Raw genomic sequence first — 17,500 nt, 5'->3', positions numbered from 1 at the left:
ATGCTTGGACCAAGCTTCTACTGCTTTGGTGGATGGGTGCTGTTGCTGGTGTATTGATTCATGTGTAGTGTCAGCATGAGTTGTTGGCAGAAAGATCATCCTCCTTCTTTCTTGCACAAGTTGCAAACAAACATATAATGTGTTCATCACTTCATCACAGTGTTCTTTCAGATTCTAGGAGTATGAAACTGTTTCTGCACTGCTTGCTGTTTCTTCAGCTTTGTAGGGTTACTGTACAGCTACCATACATGACTTTTAAAAAGGCAAAGCTGAATTTTGGAGGAAGATTCAAGCAGCACAGCGAAGGTGCCAGAAGAGTTTGCTGCAGTGTAATCAGAATTCTGCATCTGGAAGCTTATTTCTATTTTTCCTCTGGCTGGCAAGCATCTTAGTATTTCTATTCTGCCATCTTATGGGACGAACTGTTATAAAAAAAACATAGCCAAACCACTCGACATCCTGAATTGAACTGGAATTCAGTATTCTTGAAGATTGCTATTAGTAACTCAGTTTCTTCTGTTGTAAGGGCAGTGAAGCGCCCTTAAACCATGATAGGAGAAGCAAAAAATCGAGTGTGCAAACAGGGGAGGGGGAAGCTCACAGTAGAAGTTAGAATGTAGAATTTAAAGACTGTCTTATCTCCAGGGCCAGCATGTCAGCAGGTAAAGGATAATATGATTGCTTTTGCATATTGTAGGAATCAAGTTATTGACTGATTGTCAGCTAGGATGTTCATCATCAAGCTGTACTGAATGAAAGCTGGAAGTTAAAAGAATATACTGCTTTTACCCCTAGAAAGGAACCCCTTCAGTGCTGGGGGGTGTATGAGAATTCCAGAGAGGAAAGGTTGTTACACTTCTGCATTATATTGTTCCAATCCTTTGTCTTCTGATGCACTGTGGTCTGTTATTTCTGTAATTGTATTTATAGCTTGAGGCTGCAGTGTGTGACAAACTGTTACCCAGAGGTGGAATTCATGTGGTTTACTTTCAGTGTGGAAGGCTTAAGTTAGGATGTGATGAAACTATATTTGGATGTAACTTCTAGAAACAGGGACTTGGGCATCTGACTACCATTAACATTCAGGAGTGATGGGAAGCTGAAGATGTGTCACCCTCTTGAAATTACCTTGGCCTGTGTTTAAGTGATTATTCTGGTGAGTGAATACTGTTAGTGAATGGTGAAATAGTAATAAAAGTAATGAATACTTCTAAGGGATTTTAAAGGTAATTTAAGGTCTTGTAGGTAGCAGCACACAATGTTCCTAGACTATTTAGCTATTGGAAGAGGATTTTTACAGCTGTTTTTAATTTCATCATATGTGGAGCAAATCACTAGAGATTGATAAACTGTTAATGGCACCATTGTTCATTTTAAAAACCTTTAGAATTCCTGTCTTACTGTGTAGGTTGGGGAAAATACACTGCATACCATGATGTATTTCTTGTAATGAGTGTACTAAACTTTAGTTGCAGTGTCTTGCAAATGTAAAACTTGCTGATGTAGTGACTATTTTTTTAATAGATCATTGACCCGTCAATCAGACTCTGACCATTTCAGAGATAAAAAGCTAGAGTCTTATTGGCTGTTATGAATAGAGCACCTTTCCACAAATTAAGAAATGGTGTAATAATTAACAGGTATAATGGATATGTGCATTCAGGTTTCAGTTATATCTCTATGAGCTTTAGCTCCTGTTATCTTTGGTGTAGTTAACCCTCTATCTACCCACAGATACTTTAACTACAGTATAAGAATGGATTTGTTTTGTGGCAGTGGCATTTTGCTAATATGATTTGATAGTTTATTTTTCATTTGTTAAGATCTGCAGTAGGAGTTGTTCTCTCAGGCTTTCCTTTTAAAAAAAGGCACAGAACCTCACAACTAAAACTCATTAAATAAGGAATAATACTGTTCTAAAGAAGCATAACAGATTCTTTGAACAATTCTGCACAGGGAGAATTTGCACAAATGTATTTATTTTTTCTGATTTATAGACTTAATTGGTCATTTAAAGAAGTGGTAACACTTTGTTTGTCATAAGCAATTGGTTGCTGCAGTTGTTTTTTACATCTTGTATCGGGCAGCATTTTATTTACAAAACTTATTAACATCACTTCTTTAGAGATTCAACCTCACTATCATGGGTTGGCCTATGCAGGGATAGGAGTTTGACTTGATGATCCTTGTGGGTCCCTTCCAACGCAGGTCATTCTAAGATTCTATGATCACTTTGCTTTGTCTTTCCCTTCTTACCTGATCCATTATTTTGGTGTTGAAATGTAACTTCTGTCTTCCTTGTTATTTCTGTGTTGCCATTTCTTAATTATATAACTCAAAGCTTTCACAAGTGTGGGAATTCTGCTCCAAAAGTTGCATTCTTATAAGCCTAAATTGAAATATACAGCTGCAGGAGTTTGCATACTCTAGTTTATTAAAATATTCTTTGTTTTGCAACGAGCATAAAACTGAACAATACCGGTTACTGGGGTTTTAGAGTCTTTGTGTTAAGATGTGATGTGTCTAATTTTAGTGGCTGTATGCTATTTTTCCAGTTACACCTGTAACATACCAGTGATCACTGTTTCAGCACGTTTATAGCTTTTCCATGTCACTTTGAACTTTGTGAATGCAGGTTTATCGACCCCTAGAGGATTGTTAGGAAAATGGCTTTTAATTTCATAAATGTTAAACGAGAAAGTTAAATATTTTTGAAAGTTCTATTTGTTTCAATGTTTTTTTTTCTTCTGTTTGCAGGTGGATTAGCTCCTAAACTGTTTCATGTTCAGTTTCCTACCTCTGAAGAATTGTCCAGTGCAGTAACTTCTATTAACAACACTGCCAAACGATGCAGCTGGGCGTCTGCATTTTAGTGAATTCTTGTAGCTGTAGCTGAGTATTTTAAAATGATAGTATAGCAGAAATTTAACAAAATAAAGGGTCTTTTGTGCTGTGTAAGGTGGGTTTAGTTTTAATTGGCTAGAAAGCTCATAACTTCTTGAGTAGTAGGATACTGTGCAAATGAATTAAAGCAAATTCAGAATCATCTGCTCAAGTTTCACTGATTTCTTAATGTTTATTAAATAGTTATAACTTATCAGTAATGTCTCGAAACCTTCCATTTCATAAAATAATCACTTAATACAGTATTTTCATGCTAAAACAGCATGCGAAGTACTGCATTTATAGCAAACTTCTATACTGATTTTAAGTATGTCTAGTATTTTTAGTAATTTAATTGAAAGTTTAAGTTTCTTGGAGATGAAATTATCTCTGAACCATGCTGTGAAAGTTTGTTACAGGCACTTACTCCACGTGAATTAAAATGAAGTACTGAATAGTACTTCATTGAGCTGTTTACTTAGTAGTAATAAATGAAGATAAGTCCGCTCAATAAACTTAAATTAATTTCACTAAAATTGTGCATCCGCTATGTGTTTCCAAGTATTGGAATCAGAACCTAACCCCTACTGTAAATTTATTTTTCTATGCAAGTTTTACTTAGTAAATAACTTCAATTTTTTAGTTTATGCTTTTAATCTTCTAGACTGTAAGTAGTAAAGTAGTGTTTTTACCAGTTAGATTATTATGAGATACTCCTTTGGATTTTAGGTATTTTAAAATAGTTAAGGAAAGGCTAAATGTTTTTTCTATGTTTACTAATATTTAATGTGCTTATTGCATAAACCTCATTGCTTAAAGTCAAACTTACACAGCAGTCAAAAATGACAAAAAGACCTCGAATTCATATTTTTGTGGGAGCACCCAGTGTTCCTAAATTGCTGGAGGTGTCAGAGCAAAGTAGTTCAGCACCTGCTGCTGAAAAATGGCGAGAACTCCACTGTTTGTGGGATGTACGTGGTTTTTTTTCTGAAGAAGTCCAAGGTGCCAACCACTCAGTGTTTCAGGCAGAAAGCTCTGTCAGCACAGCAGTTCCTGCAAATGGTGACAGCTCTCAGCAGTCTGAGCAGGGGAGATTAATGGTAGCAAAAGAAGATTTGACATCTCTCATACCTGTGGCAGTAACCTGTGACAGCACACCTAGAAAGACCAGAAGTTTAATTTATTCTGACTGTCAAATACCTGAAGACAGATGCACGTGTGCACATGGAAATCGGGCTACTCATCAATGCCATCTGCACAAGTCTGCAGGATCAGCTGGACAAGATAAACAGTTCCATGGCTTTTGTTCAGATCCTACGGGAAGAGCTGCCAGTCATTTAGAAGTGAACAGCTCTGATATTTCTGCTTTGGTTGCCAGTACTCAGCAGATCACCATAAATCTAAAGTGTGTGGGACAAGGTGTTTGTTCAGATCATAGAAGTGATCTCCATGAACATCTAAGTGAATACCTGCATATGTGTTTCCCCCAAAACAAAGAGTCAAAACCAAGAGGAGAACCAAGTGATTGTTCAGACTCTGCAGTGTTGACAGATACTGAGTTTCGTAGTATTATGACTTTGAGTCAGATGGCTGTTTGTGCAAAGGAGCGGAATGAGATGCCAAAAAGAATTGTGAAACTGTCAGAAACAGAAGCAGGCAAAAAAACTGAAGAAAGGCAGTGTGATCACTTCCAGCTTGATTCTGGTGTTGGAACATACCTTAATGTGTCTGAAATAGAATATAAGGAAGAGTATACAGATTCCCTTGAACTTTTCAGCTCTGAGGGTGAGAGGAAAGATGTTTGTGTTGAAGCTACAAGACAAGAAGGACGCGCTCAGGAAAACACAAAGGCATCTCAAGAAGTTAATATTCCTACTGGGCAGTTTGCAGATGATATCTGTATTCAACCCTTAAGCTCAGGAATATTGTGCTCTCAAGTAGGCAGTTATCATAAGAGCCCTTCTAAAAGAGCCCACAAGCATGAAGATTCCTTTCATATTTTTCACTCAGCATTTAAAAGACAGCTGAAATCAAAGAGAGCTAAACTGAATTCTTCTCCAACTGGTTCTGGGGTGAGAGTGGATCAAGAGAGCATGGCAGACTTCAAGAAACTTCGAAAGAAACTGTCACTACTTAAGAATTGCTGCTGCAAAAACCAAAAGTACAATGTTTTGGTTGCAGTAGTACATCCTTGTCATATCAAAGAAATACAAATGAAGACTAGACCAAAATCTTCATGTAAAGTTCCTGTAGCGACAATTGTAGTTATTGACCAGTCAGAAGTTGAGAGAAAGGTGGTGCTGTGGCGAGGTGCTGCATTTTGGTCCCTCACTGTGTTTCCTGGGGATATTGTACTGCTTACAGGTGAGAATTCATTCATTTGCCCTTTTAAAATGTTAATCTTTGAAATGTCTGTTTAAAGTAGAGTAATATGCAACCAGTGACTTGGAACTATGGCTAAGCATTTGTGAATATCTCTTACCTCACTTGCATCGCTCCATGTCACTTTGAATTCTCAGTCCTTCTGGCAGTGGAACATCAGCTGTCCCATAGGAATTTGTCCATCTCTTATCCATTGTCTTTGGTCGGAGGCACAGCAATGTGTTGACACTACAGCAGTGCCTTAGGTAGCCAGGTGTATTCTGTAACCTGTTGGTGTTTTGAAACAGTGGTTCCTGAAGGGTATAAGTGCTACTACGAACCACATGTGCTGATTTTTTTTTTTTATTTGTAGACTTTTTTTGGTAATTCTCTGCTGGTGGGCCAGGAGATGGACCAGAAAATTGTGATGTTATAGAATCATGGAATCATTCCGGTTGGACCTTTAAGATCATCCAGTCTAACCATTAACACACTACCACTGTGCCTACTAAACCATGTCTCATAACATGTCAGCTAATGGTGAAGATTACTCCTGATAAAGCCTTTGTACGCTTGAATACTTACCAGGAGCAAACCCCTGTCTCTTATAGAACGCATCTTACGTAAGAAAATACGGTACTATAAAGAAGTCATTATTCCACTCTACTCAGCACTTGTCAAGTTGCACATGGAGTAGTTATGTTCAGTTTTGTCCCTACTATGCAGAACGGATGTGGACAGGCTGGAGAGGGTCCAGAGAAGGGCTTCTAAGGTCATCAGAGGACTAGGAAACCTACCATATGAAGTAAAGCTAAGAGAAGTGGGTTTGTTCAGCCTTGAGAAGAGAAGGCTTAGGGGAGACCTTACCACCACGTACTAGTAGAGGGTGTTTACCGAGAGGATGGAGGTTCCCTTTTTACAAGAAGTCACGTGGAAAAGACGTAGGGTAATAGGTCTAAGTTGCTTCTGGGGAGATTCCGATTGGGGTCTAGAAGTAAATTTTTCACCATGAGAACAGTTGAACATTAGAACAATCTTCCCAGGGGAGCGGTAGATTCCTTTACACTGAACGCTTTTAAGGCTCAGCTTGACTAGGTGCTGAGACATCTCATTTAAACTATCTATCATCTAAAACGTTGGACCAGATGATCCTTGAGGTCCCTTCCAACCTGTCATTCTATGAAAACCAGTATTGCAGCTAGTTAAGGGCTGGAGTTGACTGGAACTTGATAGAGAGCTGGCCATTTAGGTTTTGCAATATGCGAAAAGAAAAAATAGTATAAAATTGTTTGACTATTTCTGCAGTTTAAGATGCCTCTTCCTCTTTGTTAAGAGGTAATCACAGAATGTCCTGAGTTGGAAGGGACCCGCATAGATCATCGAGCCCAACTCCTGTCCCTACACAGGACACCCCAACATTCACACCGTGTATCTGTGGGTGTTGTCCAAATGCCCCTTGAATATTGTCAGGCTTGGTACTGTGACTGCTTTCCTGGGGAGCTGTTCCAGTGCTCTGTCACCCTCTGGATGAAGTACTTTTTCCTAACATCCAACCTAAACCTCGCCTGGTGCATCTTTTTGCTATTCCCTTGAGTCTTATCATTGATGGCCAGAGAAAGGAGATCAGCGCCTGCTTCTCCTTCTGGTAGATTAAAAAAAAAAAATGCTTTGTTTCTAAGTGATCTCTTTCAAACTGTCTTTCACTCCTGTGTGTATGATGGTTCTATAGGCAAGAAAAGTATTACGCACTTAAATATTGTTGATACATGAGTTGGTAAGGTTGCTTTTTGTCTTGCAGATATAATAATGTATGAGAATCTTTGGTGTGGAGAAATCATGCTGCAATCTACGTTTACCAGTCAGTTGCTGAATCTGGGGAACTGCTCAGCTCTCAGTGCAGAAGAATGTAAGATTATAGTGCATAAATTTCCACAAGAATCACAGTAAACTGGCTATTTGAGGTGCTTCATTTTGTTGGCAGTGCCTAATACACAGGGTGAAATGGAAATGTGAGCAACTGAGAGGTAAAAACACTACAGGAAAATGACAGGAGCACCTGTGGACAGGATGTGGATAGGACATCAGACAGACACGTGCAGTTTGTGGTAAAGCTGGGAGGTTACCATACAAAACTCTGAAAAACAGAGTTCTTTGAGCTTCTTTAAGAAACAGAAGTTGTCGCAGGACTCAACCATAAGATGTCTGAGATTTCATGAGATTTCCATTTTTTGCAAAACTTTTAGAGGCTTATAAAGTATATCAATTTGGGGGGAGTAATTGTAGGTTATTAAGCAAAACATCTCTAAAGATTGGAGACTAAGGTGAAAATACCGTGGAAATATCACCATGAACTTGCACTGTTCATGCTGTCTTCTCAATGTCCATTATTGCCAGCTATTTAGGCAGATTCTGGGGTAAATGATCAAAACCAGTTATTCTTATCAGCTGTCAGACAAGATTTCTTTCCAGTTTTTGGTATAATTTAAAGTACTGTGCTTAGCTTGACTTTGGGATGTTATCAAGAGGAGGCGGATGAAGTACAGTTTAATTTTGGGTCAAGTGTTACACATCTTGAGAATTTCTTGCCTTGGAATTATTGTGAAATGGTTTGGGTTTTATCAGTGTAAATATGTAACCAACCAGTAGGTTTTATACTTCTAAAATTAGAATAAAAAGGGGTGTCCTTTAATTTTTTTTTTTCATGCAAGTTTATCCTGTAGTGGATGATGGTGTTCTCCTTGGCTTATTGGCATACATCTCATCAGAATTCCCACACTTTGGTGACATTCCCGTAAGACCGGTTCAGAGGCTGGATAGTGTCCAGTATGTGCAGCTGGACCAGCTCCAGCCGAATACATTGGTTCACTCAATCCTGAAAATTATCAGCATTGCTATATTAACAGGTAAGTTCATGCAATGGACTTCCAAAATGTCAGCAGGAGGTAAAACCTCACTAGTAATTTTGCAAGGTGATCATGGTTGTTTCCCATTCCGTACACCAGTGTTTCACATAGGTATCATAAGTAAAACCTTAGTAATCATCCTCTCGTTGGGGCATAGGGGTTAGAGAAATGGAGTTTGAGATGGGAAGGAAATGATGAGTGTAGTCAGCTGCTGAGAGAAGATGACCGCACATCAGTGTCGATCAGTCGCACACATGCCTGCGTGAGAGGCATGCGAGCAGCGGACACGCGTCATCAGTGTTCCTACCTGCTGAGGGATTGGTGGGTTTCCGCTAAGGAATGAGCACTCGCTACAGCAGTTACTAATGTCTTGACTTGTCAGCGAGATGGCCTGAGCATCTCCACAGCTCCAAACAGTGTGGTACCTCATCTTCAATAAGACGGAGGATTGAAGAGAGATGCAGGTACGAAGTTTAGTGTTGGGTGGTGGCACAGCAGTAGGGATGTGTGAGATATGAGAGCTTGAAATTGTTTTCAGGGAAGATAGGTGTGTGTAGCAGGAGTGCTGGGAAGAGAGAGGTACTGCAATTAGAATGTGGAACGTAAATATGTTTTTTAATGGCTCTTGAAATAGAAGAACACTTACTGGAGAGCATGGCTTGAGGAAGGGGGCTGGTTTGTGAACATAATTTGCGACAGTCAAATTTTACTAATTCAAAGCTCACCTGCCAACTACCTTCTGTGTAGGCATCCTGTCATTAAAGGAAAATTTAATTGCCCTATAAATCATGTTTTTCAGGATGACATAAGTTGTTATTTTAATCTACTGGTATAGGATTTGCTTGCCTTTCTGACTTTGTAGTGAAACTGTTGCTCTTTCCTAATGTTTTATTCTGAATGCTTGTTTATTTCTTTCTGGTTCTTCATACTTAGGAGAGATTTTTAAAGCTAAGCATTCCTCATTTCTTAAATATGCAATATCAGTTTATAATAATCCTTACTTGTGTGCCTTTTTTGTACAAGCTTTTTTATTTTTAAAGCTGGAAAATACACAGTGTGAAACTACTAAGATTTCTTACTGCAATACCACTATTACTTCTGCATAGGCAGAATGGAGAACTACCTCATTAATATAAATAGTTTTGGAAATTTGAGATTTTTTTATATTTTTTTACTCTAAAGATTCTTCTCCCCCGAAAGAATCATGGACAACAGTCCATGTACTGATTTTTATTTTTTTTAATTTAACTTCTTATTGTATATAAATCTCAGACCCATTAGATAGTTAAAGCAAGAGTTGTTCAAAACAAATGTGTTTACAAAAGATGTTGTAGTTTCAATGTGGAGCTGAAGCTACAGGCAGTATGTTGGGTACTGGAGACCTGTAGAGATCTTAATTGTTTCCACTGATACATACTGTTATTAATCCTCTTAGCATGCTTGTACATACCTATAGGTTTTCTTACATGAAAACGTCAATGTTTCTTTCAGTGTATTCCATGGAAGCTACAGGAAATTTAACTGGCAATTATGACAGTCTGTTGCTGAGAGACTGAGTACTATTTCTTTCCACTTAGACCAGTCAGTATGAATAGTAGCTGAAAGATGCTCAGATACCTGCTGTTTCAAAGGGAGGTGTTGAGTTGCTGACTATTTAGGTGGAAAAAGGTAAATTAATATACTTCATGTATTCCTTAAGACTAGATTGGTGTTGCTGAAGAAATTGTAAGTGTATTCTTGTTTGCTTATAATTGTAGCACTAAATACACTACCACCATGATTTCATCTTAATATTGAGCTATTTTTTGTGATGTTGTTATGTGTTTATATGGATTTTACTGTACAAGTCTTATTTCAAACTTTTTCAGAATCTGTGTATAGCTACAGAGGTGGCATCCAAAGAAAGATTATTCTGACAGTAGAACAGAACAGAGATCGGTGCTATAGGATGGTGCTGTGGGGAGCCGGGGCTGCATGGTGCCCTCAGCTTCAAAGGAAGAAAGGTAAAGTCTTTGTACAGATAGACAGCTGCAAAAGGTTTTTTGTGATACTATTAATATCTTTAGACTGCTCAGCTGGCAACATTTTTCCATTCAACTTTAAATAGTCCCCTGGAAGGGCAACAGATTTGATACCAAGTTTAATGTCTCCTCTGCTAAAAAGCAGTGTTGTAAGCAATAGAACGTGAATGCACTCCCTTCACGAGGCTGAGAAAGCATGAGAATTTAGAAACTTGCATCTAGACATAAGGTGCATTTGTAGCTACAAAAAAGAATAACTATGAATCTTCCCTATCATTGTCTGGTTTAGCATGCTTTGCTTTTTTTTTCTACTTATGATTTTCTTTCTCTGCTTTCCACCATACCATGGTGTCAGACTCCATTTTTAAAGTATTTTAATTGCAGATTTAATTGGAAGATGGAAAATGAATTCAAACTGGAAGATGGAAAATTAATTCAATCTTTCTTTAAAAAAAAAAGACTACTATGGAGGTAGGAGATTAAAAATCAGGGACATATTAAAGATAGATGCTGATTAACAATCAGATGCAGACTTTTTTCTTATAGACGTTACTGACCTTTCCTTATTAGAGCTGACAAGAAGCTTCAGAACTGGTTTCTTTTTCAACAAGTTGAATTACCTTGAAAGCTGACTTCAGCACAAGAGAAATGAAAGCATCCTTCTGTTATGGGAGGTCTCATGCCAAGTTTCTGTAGCGAAAGGGAAAACCCTATATGTCATGAGGCTTGAAATAAAATTGCCAGACCTGACCATATGAGGTGGCCGTGCTGGTTTGTCTCTTGATCTTATAAGTGATATTGGGTTGCTATAAATTAACCAAGGTATAGAAACTAAACTCTTCTGTTTGCTTTTTTTTGTTCTGCAGATCATATATGGGACTTTCAGTACCTTCTGGTCCAACGTAGTTCTGTCTCAGGTGACTTGGAGTTGCACACAACTCCGTGGTCATCCTGTGAGTGCTTGTTTGATGATGACAAAAGGGCAATTGAATTTAAAGAAAACTTTCAGAAAAGCAAAATAACCCTCATGCAACTGACAAAGCTCTCCGCACATTTGGAGGAAAAATGCTCAGGTGAAGTTGTTATCCGCAGCTCTGTAATGTCTGTTATCCAGTGCATAACTAAGCAAAATAGGTGCTTTGATCAAGTAAATTCTTTTAAGTTAGCACAGTTGTAGGTGTCTAAATTTGTTCTGCCCAGTACTTGGCCAGACTGTGATTGCACCCCTCATTCGGTGAACCCAGAGGCGAGATCGGTGTGTGGTACCATATAAAGGTAGCTTTGGAACACAGGGGAAAATGCTGCCTGTTGTTCTCCATACCAGCCAGTCCTATTAACGATGTGATTAATCACCAAAAGCTTATTGAATTGTATTTCTTCAAAACTAGTGCAAGAGTAATATAGCTACTGCTATTGGAAACAATAGAACAAAGAATACATTTGACACTGTCACCCCTTCCCAGATAGAACTAGAATATTGCCAAGGTTGGTGTTAAACATTAAGAAGTAACTAAATAAAGTTGGTATTGCAGCATTTAACTGTAGTTTATGTATAAATAGCAGAAAGCTACATTGTTAAAGATGTGTTTTTCAGTGTCTCTGAATTAGTGTAGAAGTAAAGGCAGTAGAAATTATTTGCACAGTTCTGATCTCTTGTAGTTTGTCTTTAAATAGTACTTCACCACAATGATTTTTCACTGCAGAAATAATTTCTAAAAGATGAGCATGTGCCACTAAAGGAAAAAACTCAAAGTTTGGTAATTATTTTGATTTTGAATCCTTGCTTTTGCTTTCAGTTATAAGTATAATTGAATGCAGATTTGATTGAAAAGGTTGTTTTTGTAGGAGTGGTTAAAGTGAAAGCCCGTATCTTAGAACTGAAGTTTACCAATTCAACTGGTCCGTACCAGCAACTCATCTTCCGTGCTGACACTCCACTGGAGTATGTGTTGGCTTCCCTGCCTGTGATTACGTATTCAGGTTGTGCTAAATGTGGTTTGGAACTACAGGCAGATGAGAACATGATCTACAAGCAATGTATTAGATGTTTGCCATTCAACAAAGTGAAAAAATTCTACAGGTAAGCAAAACAAAACTAAAATAATATGTGCTACTAGGGAAGTAAACTACAACTTTCTCCATTTTATGTTCCTCTGTGTAAAAAAAAGTTTGTATACAGGGTGTGGTTAGCAATTCCTATTTTTCTAATGAATTCTCAAGGAGCTGCTCTTGAATTGCGGTATTATATTGCCATTATTTATAGGTGATATTCTTTGTTTAAACTGAACATTTTGATTTCTTTGGATTACTGTGTCATACAGTAATGAGATTTACCCACTACTGTGTCAGTAAGCTAAGGTGGAGTAGACGCTTGAGGATCAAGGGGAGGCTCCTTGAGCATCTTGTTTCCCTAAATTTGAAATTGTGTGAACACACAACCACGTTTTTAAACTGATTTATGAATTTCAGCCTTGCAGAAGTAGTATTAACAACTACGTTTGGTGAACATTCTCATAGAGAGCAGAGATACTAAGTTTTCAGCAGATGGCACTGTGAGACAAGCTGTGGATATACATTATGTAAAGAAAATAAACTAAATGGATCCATTTCATGTAGGAACAACATTATTAACTAATTGTTCAGTTTTAAAATGTATTTAGGGCTTTTGGAATGTCAGTATTATAGCAACTTGAAAGATGGGTACTTCGAGAAGGTTAATTGAGACAATCATAGATGTAGTAGAACTGTAGAATATGTAAATTTTCTACCAAAATTCTTTTTAAAATGATTTCTGAAATATTTCATTGTGTTTCTAATGAATCGCTGCGTTCTGGATTGTTTCTCACTTGGCTTAGATTTAAATCCCATTTGTCCAACAAGGTTGTGACTTAGAAATTTTCCTCTATGCAAAAGTCTTCTGTCTTCAAGTTTATGAGCTACATATTTTTCTGTGAGGGAAGATTAAGTACAAAAAGATTTTATTAACTGAAAAGTTTCCCCTCTTCCATTGTGTTATGTGCTGTCATGGTTCTGAAGCACCTCAATTTACTGTCACACAAAAGGTTACACAAAACTGATGAGAATTTCTAATGTTTGTATTCTCAGCATGTGAACACAGGTTGATGAGAAACTTAAATACACAGCTTTTTCAGAGAAAATCTGTCTAAAACAACAGATTTGAAACAATCCCACGGATAATCAGGCAAGGAGTTTTCTTATGATCATTTCACTTAAGATTATGAAAATGTATTAACACTTACACTTTAAAGACTTGAAGTTCAAAGCTATAAATGACATATTACTAATTTCGTAACAGTACAGTTGTTATTGTCTTCCAGGAAAAGGCCACTGCTAAAGCATTGTTTTTTGCAGTTATCTGAACATAAGGTTTACCTCACAGCTTTAGAAGTTGTTTTAACACTTGAGTAGTAAATTCAGCATCTATGTCTCAAACTCTCCTCCAGCTCCACAGATTTGACAAAGATGAGTGCATCGAGATATGCTAGTTGTTCTGGTTCTCTCTGTCATGTTAGAGTAATACAACACTGTATTACTTTCACTCAGAGATATTGCTTCAATCAAAAAAGCCATAGAAGCTAACTTTCACAAGTATTTTGTTTTCTGATCTAGACCTGCTCTGATGACAGTAGAAGATGGAGGACATGAAATTTATGTTCATGTGGTCTCTGAGTTGATGGAAAAAATCTTCCTCAATATTCCTGCAGACTGGCTGAACAGATCAGTAGGTGCTGTGTCATTAATTACTTGTGATAGAAACATTCAGCACAGTTCATAACGGAAGTAGAACTTTTAATCAGTGGTAATTTAGAATTGGGATGAGCTTGTTCTGGAAATAGAGTGATTGCTTATATTGTATGAGACCAAAAAAGACCAACTTCAAAGAGAATGCTTCAGTTGCTGTCTGACAAACTCAGAAGTTCCAGAGTTTGAGTAGCAACAATGAGATGCGGAGATGGTATGAACATTTGTTACACATTAGATACCTAAGTATTTAGTAACTAAATGGATTCCTTTTGTGCAAAATGGAATCTCTTAGCAGGTTTTAGGAATAGCTGGCATACTTTCATGATGTGAGGAGCTGAGCAATGTTTCAGACACATTCCCCTTGATCTACTTTGACTGCCTGAGAGGAGTTTTCCATGACTCACAGGTGTTAGTTTAATGAGATAATCTTAACACGTTGCTTTTAAAAAAATGTTATAAACAAAAGCTAATTTTCTATTTGATGTTGAGCTGCTCTTCCAGTAATCCAGTACAGCTTTCATGAAGATGATAGTTCAATGTTAGGTGCTGCTCTGAAAATAAAGAGTAAATTGAGTTGTTTTGTCTTTTGCAGTGTCCTCTTCGGATGTAACCTACAGCACAATAGTAGCAGATCTGTGTCATTTGCTGCTGGCAGATACAGAAGCATCCTATTTATTGGAAATTAGGAGCCATTTTGTGCTAGATGAAAACAGCTACCCTTTGCAAAAGGATTTCCATCTGCTCAATTTTCATCTTGATCTTTGAAATGTTGACCTCTGCAATAACCAAGTAGCAGAGAATGTAGGAACACACAGATGGCAAACAGAAGAAAAATGAATTAGCTCAAGGAAGCAAACCTTTTTAAAAGCATGAAGTATTTTGGTTTTAGTTTTTACAAAAAAAAAAACCAAAAGGACTGGTATGGAATATTTGCTGGTGGTACTGATAAATTGTCGTAAAGTATGTTTAATATGTGTATTTTTATCTTAAACTCTTACTGGGTATCAGTTTTCCTTTTCTCCCCAGAGAAGCCCACTAGTATTGAGAGACTGCATTTTTATCAGATATGTCAGCCTAGAGGAAAACGGGCACAATTCACTAATACTATGAGTTATACAATTTTGTTTGTCTTATCCTATGACTTACTTGTGACTTGGTTATATCTTTCCTTGCTTTGCCATTGTGGTTGCTTTCCTTCTTTAAACAGCAGAATTTCTTGCTTTTACCCTCAGCAATTTTGCTGCAGTTGTTTGCTCTTGTGAAACAGAACTGTTTCACTGAATCTGATTTTGTATATCTAGAAGTTATTGCCCCAATTTAATTAGGAGGTTTTAAACAGTTTAAGCTGGTGCGTCCTTTCATGGACCCTTGAAATGATTTAATTGTAGCATTTATTCAGCATAAGCTGGCAAATGAACTTGTATCACCTTAAGCCAATTTAATCATTTTAACACAGGTCTGCAAAATTTTCTCCTAGGTCGATCAGATTTAGAAATGAATTTAATTCTTTTTAAAGTCTTAGTATATTCTGATGAAAGACTGAGGGAATGATCACTGCACCCGACTTCATAAAATAGCAATCTTGTAACTACTACTCTAATGAATAAAATAGCGATAAAATACATAGATCGGTAATTTTCTCTGATGTACTGTAGAAGTGATTAAATATATCAGAGAAAAATACTGATCTATATAAATATTTTTCTCTGCTATAAAATGTGCCTCTAACAGAGGCTGGTAGAAGCTGTAGAGTATGAATTATATTTGCTGTCTGGCTAGATCCTTGCAGATCTTTGCCTGTGTTGTTCTTATTTGGGCGGTTTCCACATACACCATTGCAGCTCTCCTTGAGGTTCAAACACAACTGTTCTCAAAACTGAATTTGATAAATCAAGTTGTTAAATGTACTGTAATGTGAGTAATGACTGTTGAACAGCTTTCACATGCTCTTTGTAGGCCACTTAGAATTGAATAACCCTGTTTCTTGGTGCTAGTTTGGATTCTGTTATATCTTGTGTGAAACCAGTTTGGGAGTGTTGGGTTTTTAATGATGTTGTTTGGAGCTATGTGTAAGCTGTGTGTTCTTTTGTGTGCCAGTAAAGGGGAAGGTAGTAATGCCTCTGATCAGCCTGGCAGAAAGAGAATCCTAAGGATTATTGAATGACATTATAGAAATGAATTCTCAGCTGAAGTTTCACAAGGTCACTTGTCTTACATCTGCATTTAACTACTTGTGTACTGAACTGTCTGGTCTGATTCTATTGCTCAAACAAGTTTTTGTAGCTCTGCTTCTTGTAGAAGACTTTGTTTTCTGGTTTAAGCCCTATCCATCTTGTGATAAAGTAATTCCCCTGTATTTTTGTCTATCTCTAAGACTGCTTCCAGCAGTTTTGTCAGCAAGCGTAGAAATGCTGATCTTACCAGCAAAATCAATTTCCTGCCGTCTGGTTTGAGCTAAAATAGAATCAGTTTTCTAACTTTTCAGCTAAGTTTTGTCTAAGTAACTTCATTTCCTGACAGTTAACTGCATGTTTTTCAGACTGTGTGTCTCTAGGAGTGATAACACAGGGCAGTGGTATGCAGAAAGGCCATTGCTTATACTTAGTCCTATAGAAACCGAGGCTGTCCTCAAGGTGGTGGAATGCCATAAGAGAAAAGTGTGAAAAGGGGTCAGACCTGCAGGGAGGAGCCACACAATGAAGGGAGACCCAGAACCTGACCAACAGCATATTCCATCTCATATATGTCATACTCAGAGTAAAACCGAAGGATCACAAAGGTCTCACTCTATTCTTTGATGACCAACATCCACTGAGGACCTCGTCTGTCTGTTTGTCCCTGATGCTGGATCTCTGCGTCCCTGAGTCCAGCCTGGGACCTTTTTCCCTCATGCCCACTCTGCAGCATCAGTGGTGACATAGATGTGAAAGGGGGGGGGGGGGATTTAATAGATTTGTACATACTTCATTATTTTCTTATTCATAGTATTTTTTTATTATTTATTCATTAAAGCTGTTTTAGTTTTACCTTCTTGTCCACAAATCTCTTTCTTTCATTTCCCTTTCCAGGGTGGAATGGGGATTGGGTCACAATTGCTTGCGTTCAGTGAGATGGGGGCTAAACCGTGATACCTGCTCTGCCAAGATAAGAAAGACAAGTATAAGACAGACAGTGCAGTGACACCAAAGCCCACACTCAACAGTAGCAGCAGTGTGTGCATGTCAGGTGCTAATGGCAGAGCAGGAAACTAGGTAGTTACTTATAAGAAGGAACTCTGTAGAGGAATGATTATTCCCAAAATGTTGAGTCTGGGGAGCAACCAGTCACAGGAGAGACCAATCACAGTGTCCTCATCTGATGATCAAGAATGAAAACTTGCTTTTGCTACTGTTAATGAATTGTGCTAAAGCTAATATGTACAACACAGCTGTGTACAAGGAGAAGTTGGGAGACTTGTGGTGATTGAATTTCACATCACTGTAAAAGCACTTTTCTTGTTCTGTGTGACCTGGCAAAATCAGGATGACACTGTCCTAACCCACCACCTTGGAGAATGTCCTAAGCCTC

The 17,500-nt window shown here is 37.8% G+C and overlaps 1 protein-coding gene across 7 annotated transcripts in view; it reads left to right on the top strand.

The window, feature by feature from the left end:
* SHLD2 (shieldin complex subunit 2) overlaps positions 1-16,959 on the top strand; it is a 36,031-nt gene extending 19,072 nt beyond the window's left edge. For 5 of the 7 annotated variants that reach the window (XM_054071679.1, XM_054071678.1, XM_054071681.1 and 2 more), the window contains 8 exons: positions 2,758-5,247; positions 7,043-7,150; positions 7,953-8,147; positions 10,016-10,150; positions 11,035-11,241; positions 12,014-12,248; positions 13,799-13,914; positions 14,526-16,959. In XM_054071679.1, coding sequence (XP_053927654.1) covers positions 3,726-5,247; positions 7,043-7,150; positions 7,953-8,147; positions 10,016-10,150; positions 11,035-11,241; positions 12,014-12,248; positions 13,799-13,914; positions 14,526-14,698 — 2,691 coding nt within the window. In that variant the 5' untranslated portion in view covers positions 2,758-3,725 and the 3' untranslated portion in view covers positions 14,699-16,959. The other 2 variants (XM_054071684.1, XM_054071685.1) reach the window with 2 other exon arrangements.
* Positions 16,960-17,500: the final 541 nt, after the last annotated feature.

This window comes from Cuculus canorus, chromosome 7 (genome assembly GCF_017976375.1).
Source record: "Cuculus canorus isolate bCucCan1 chromosome 7, bCucCan1.pri, whole genome shotgun sequence".
In the NCBI taxonomy this organism is placed as follows: Eukaryota; Metazoa; Chordata; class Aves; order Cuculiformes; family Cuculidae; genus Cuculus; species Cuculus canorus.
The sequence above is the reverse complement of the archived record's forward strand: the minus strand, read 5'-3'. Positions and strand labels throughout refer to the sequence as shown.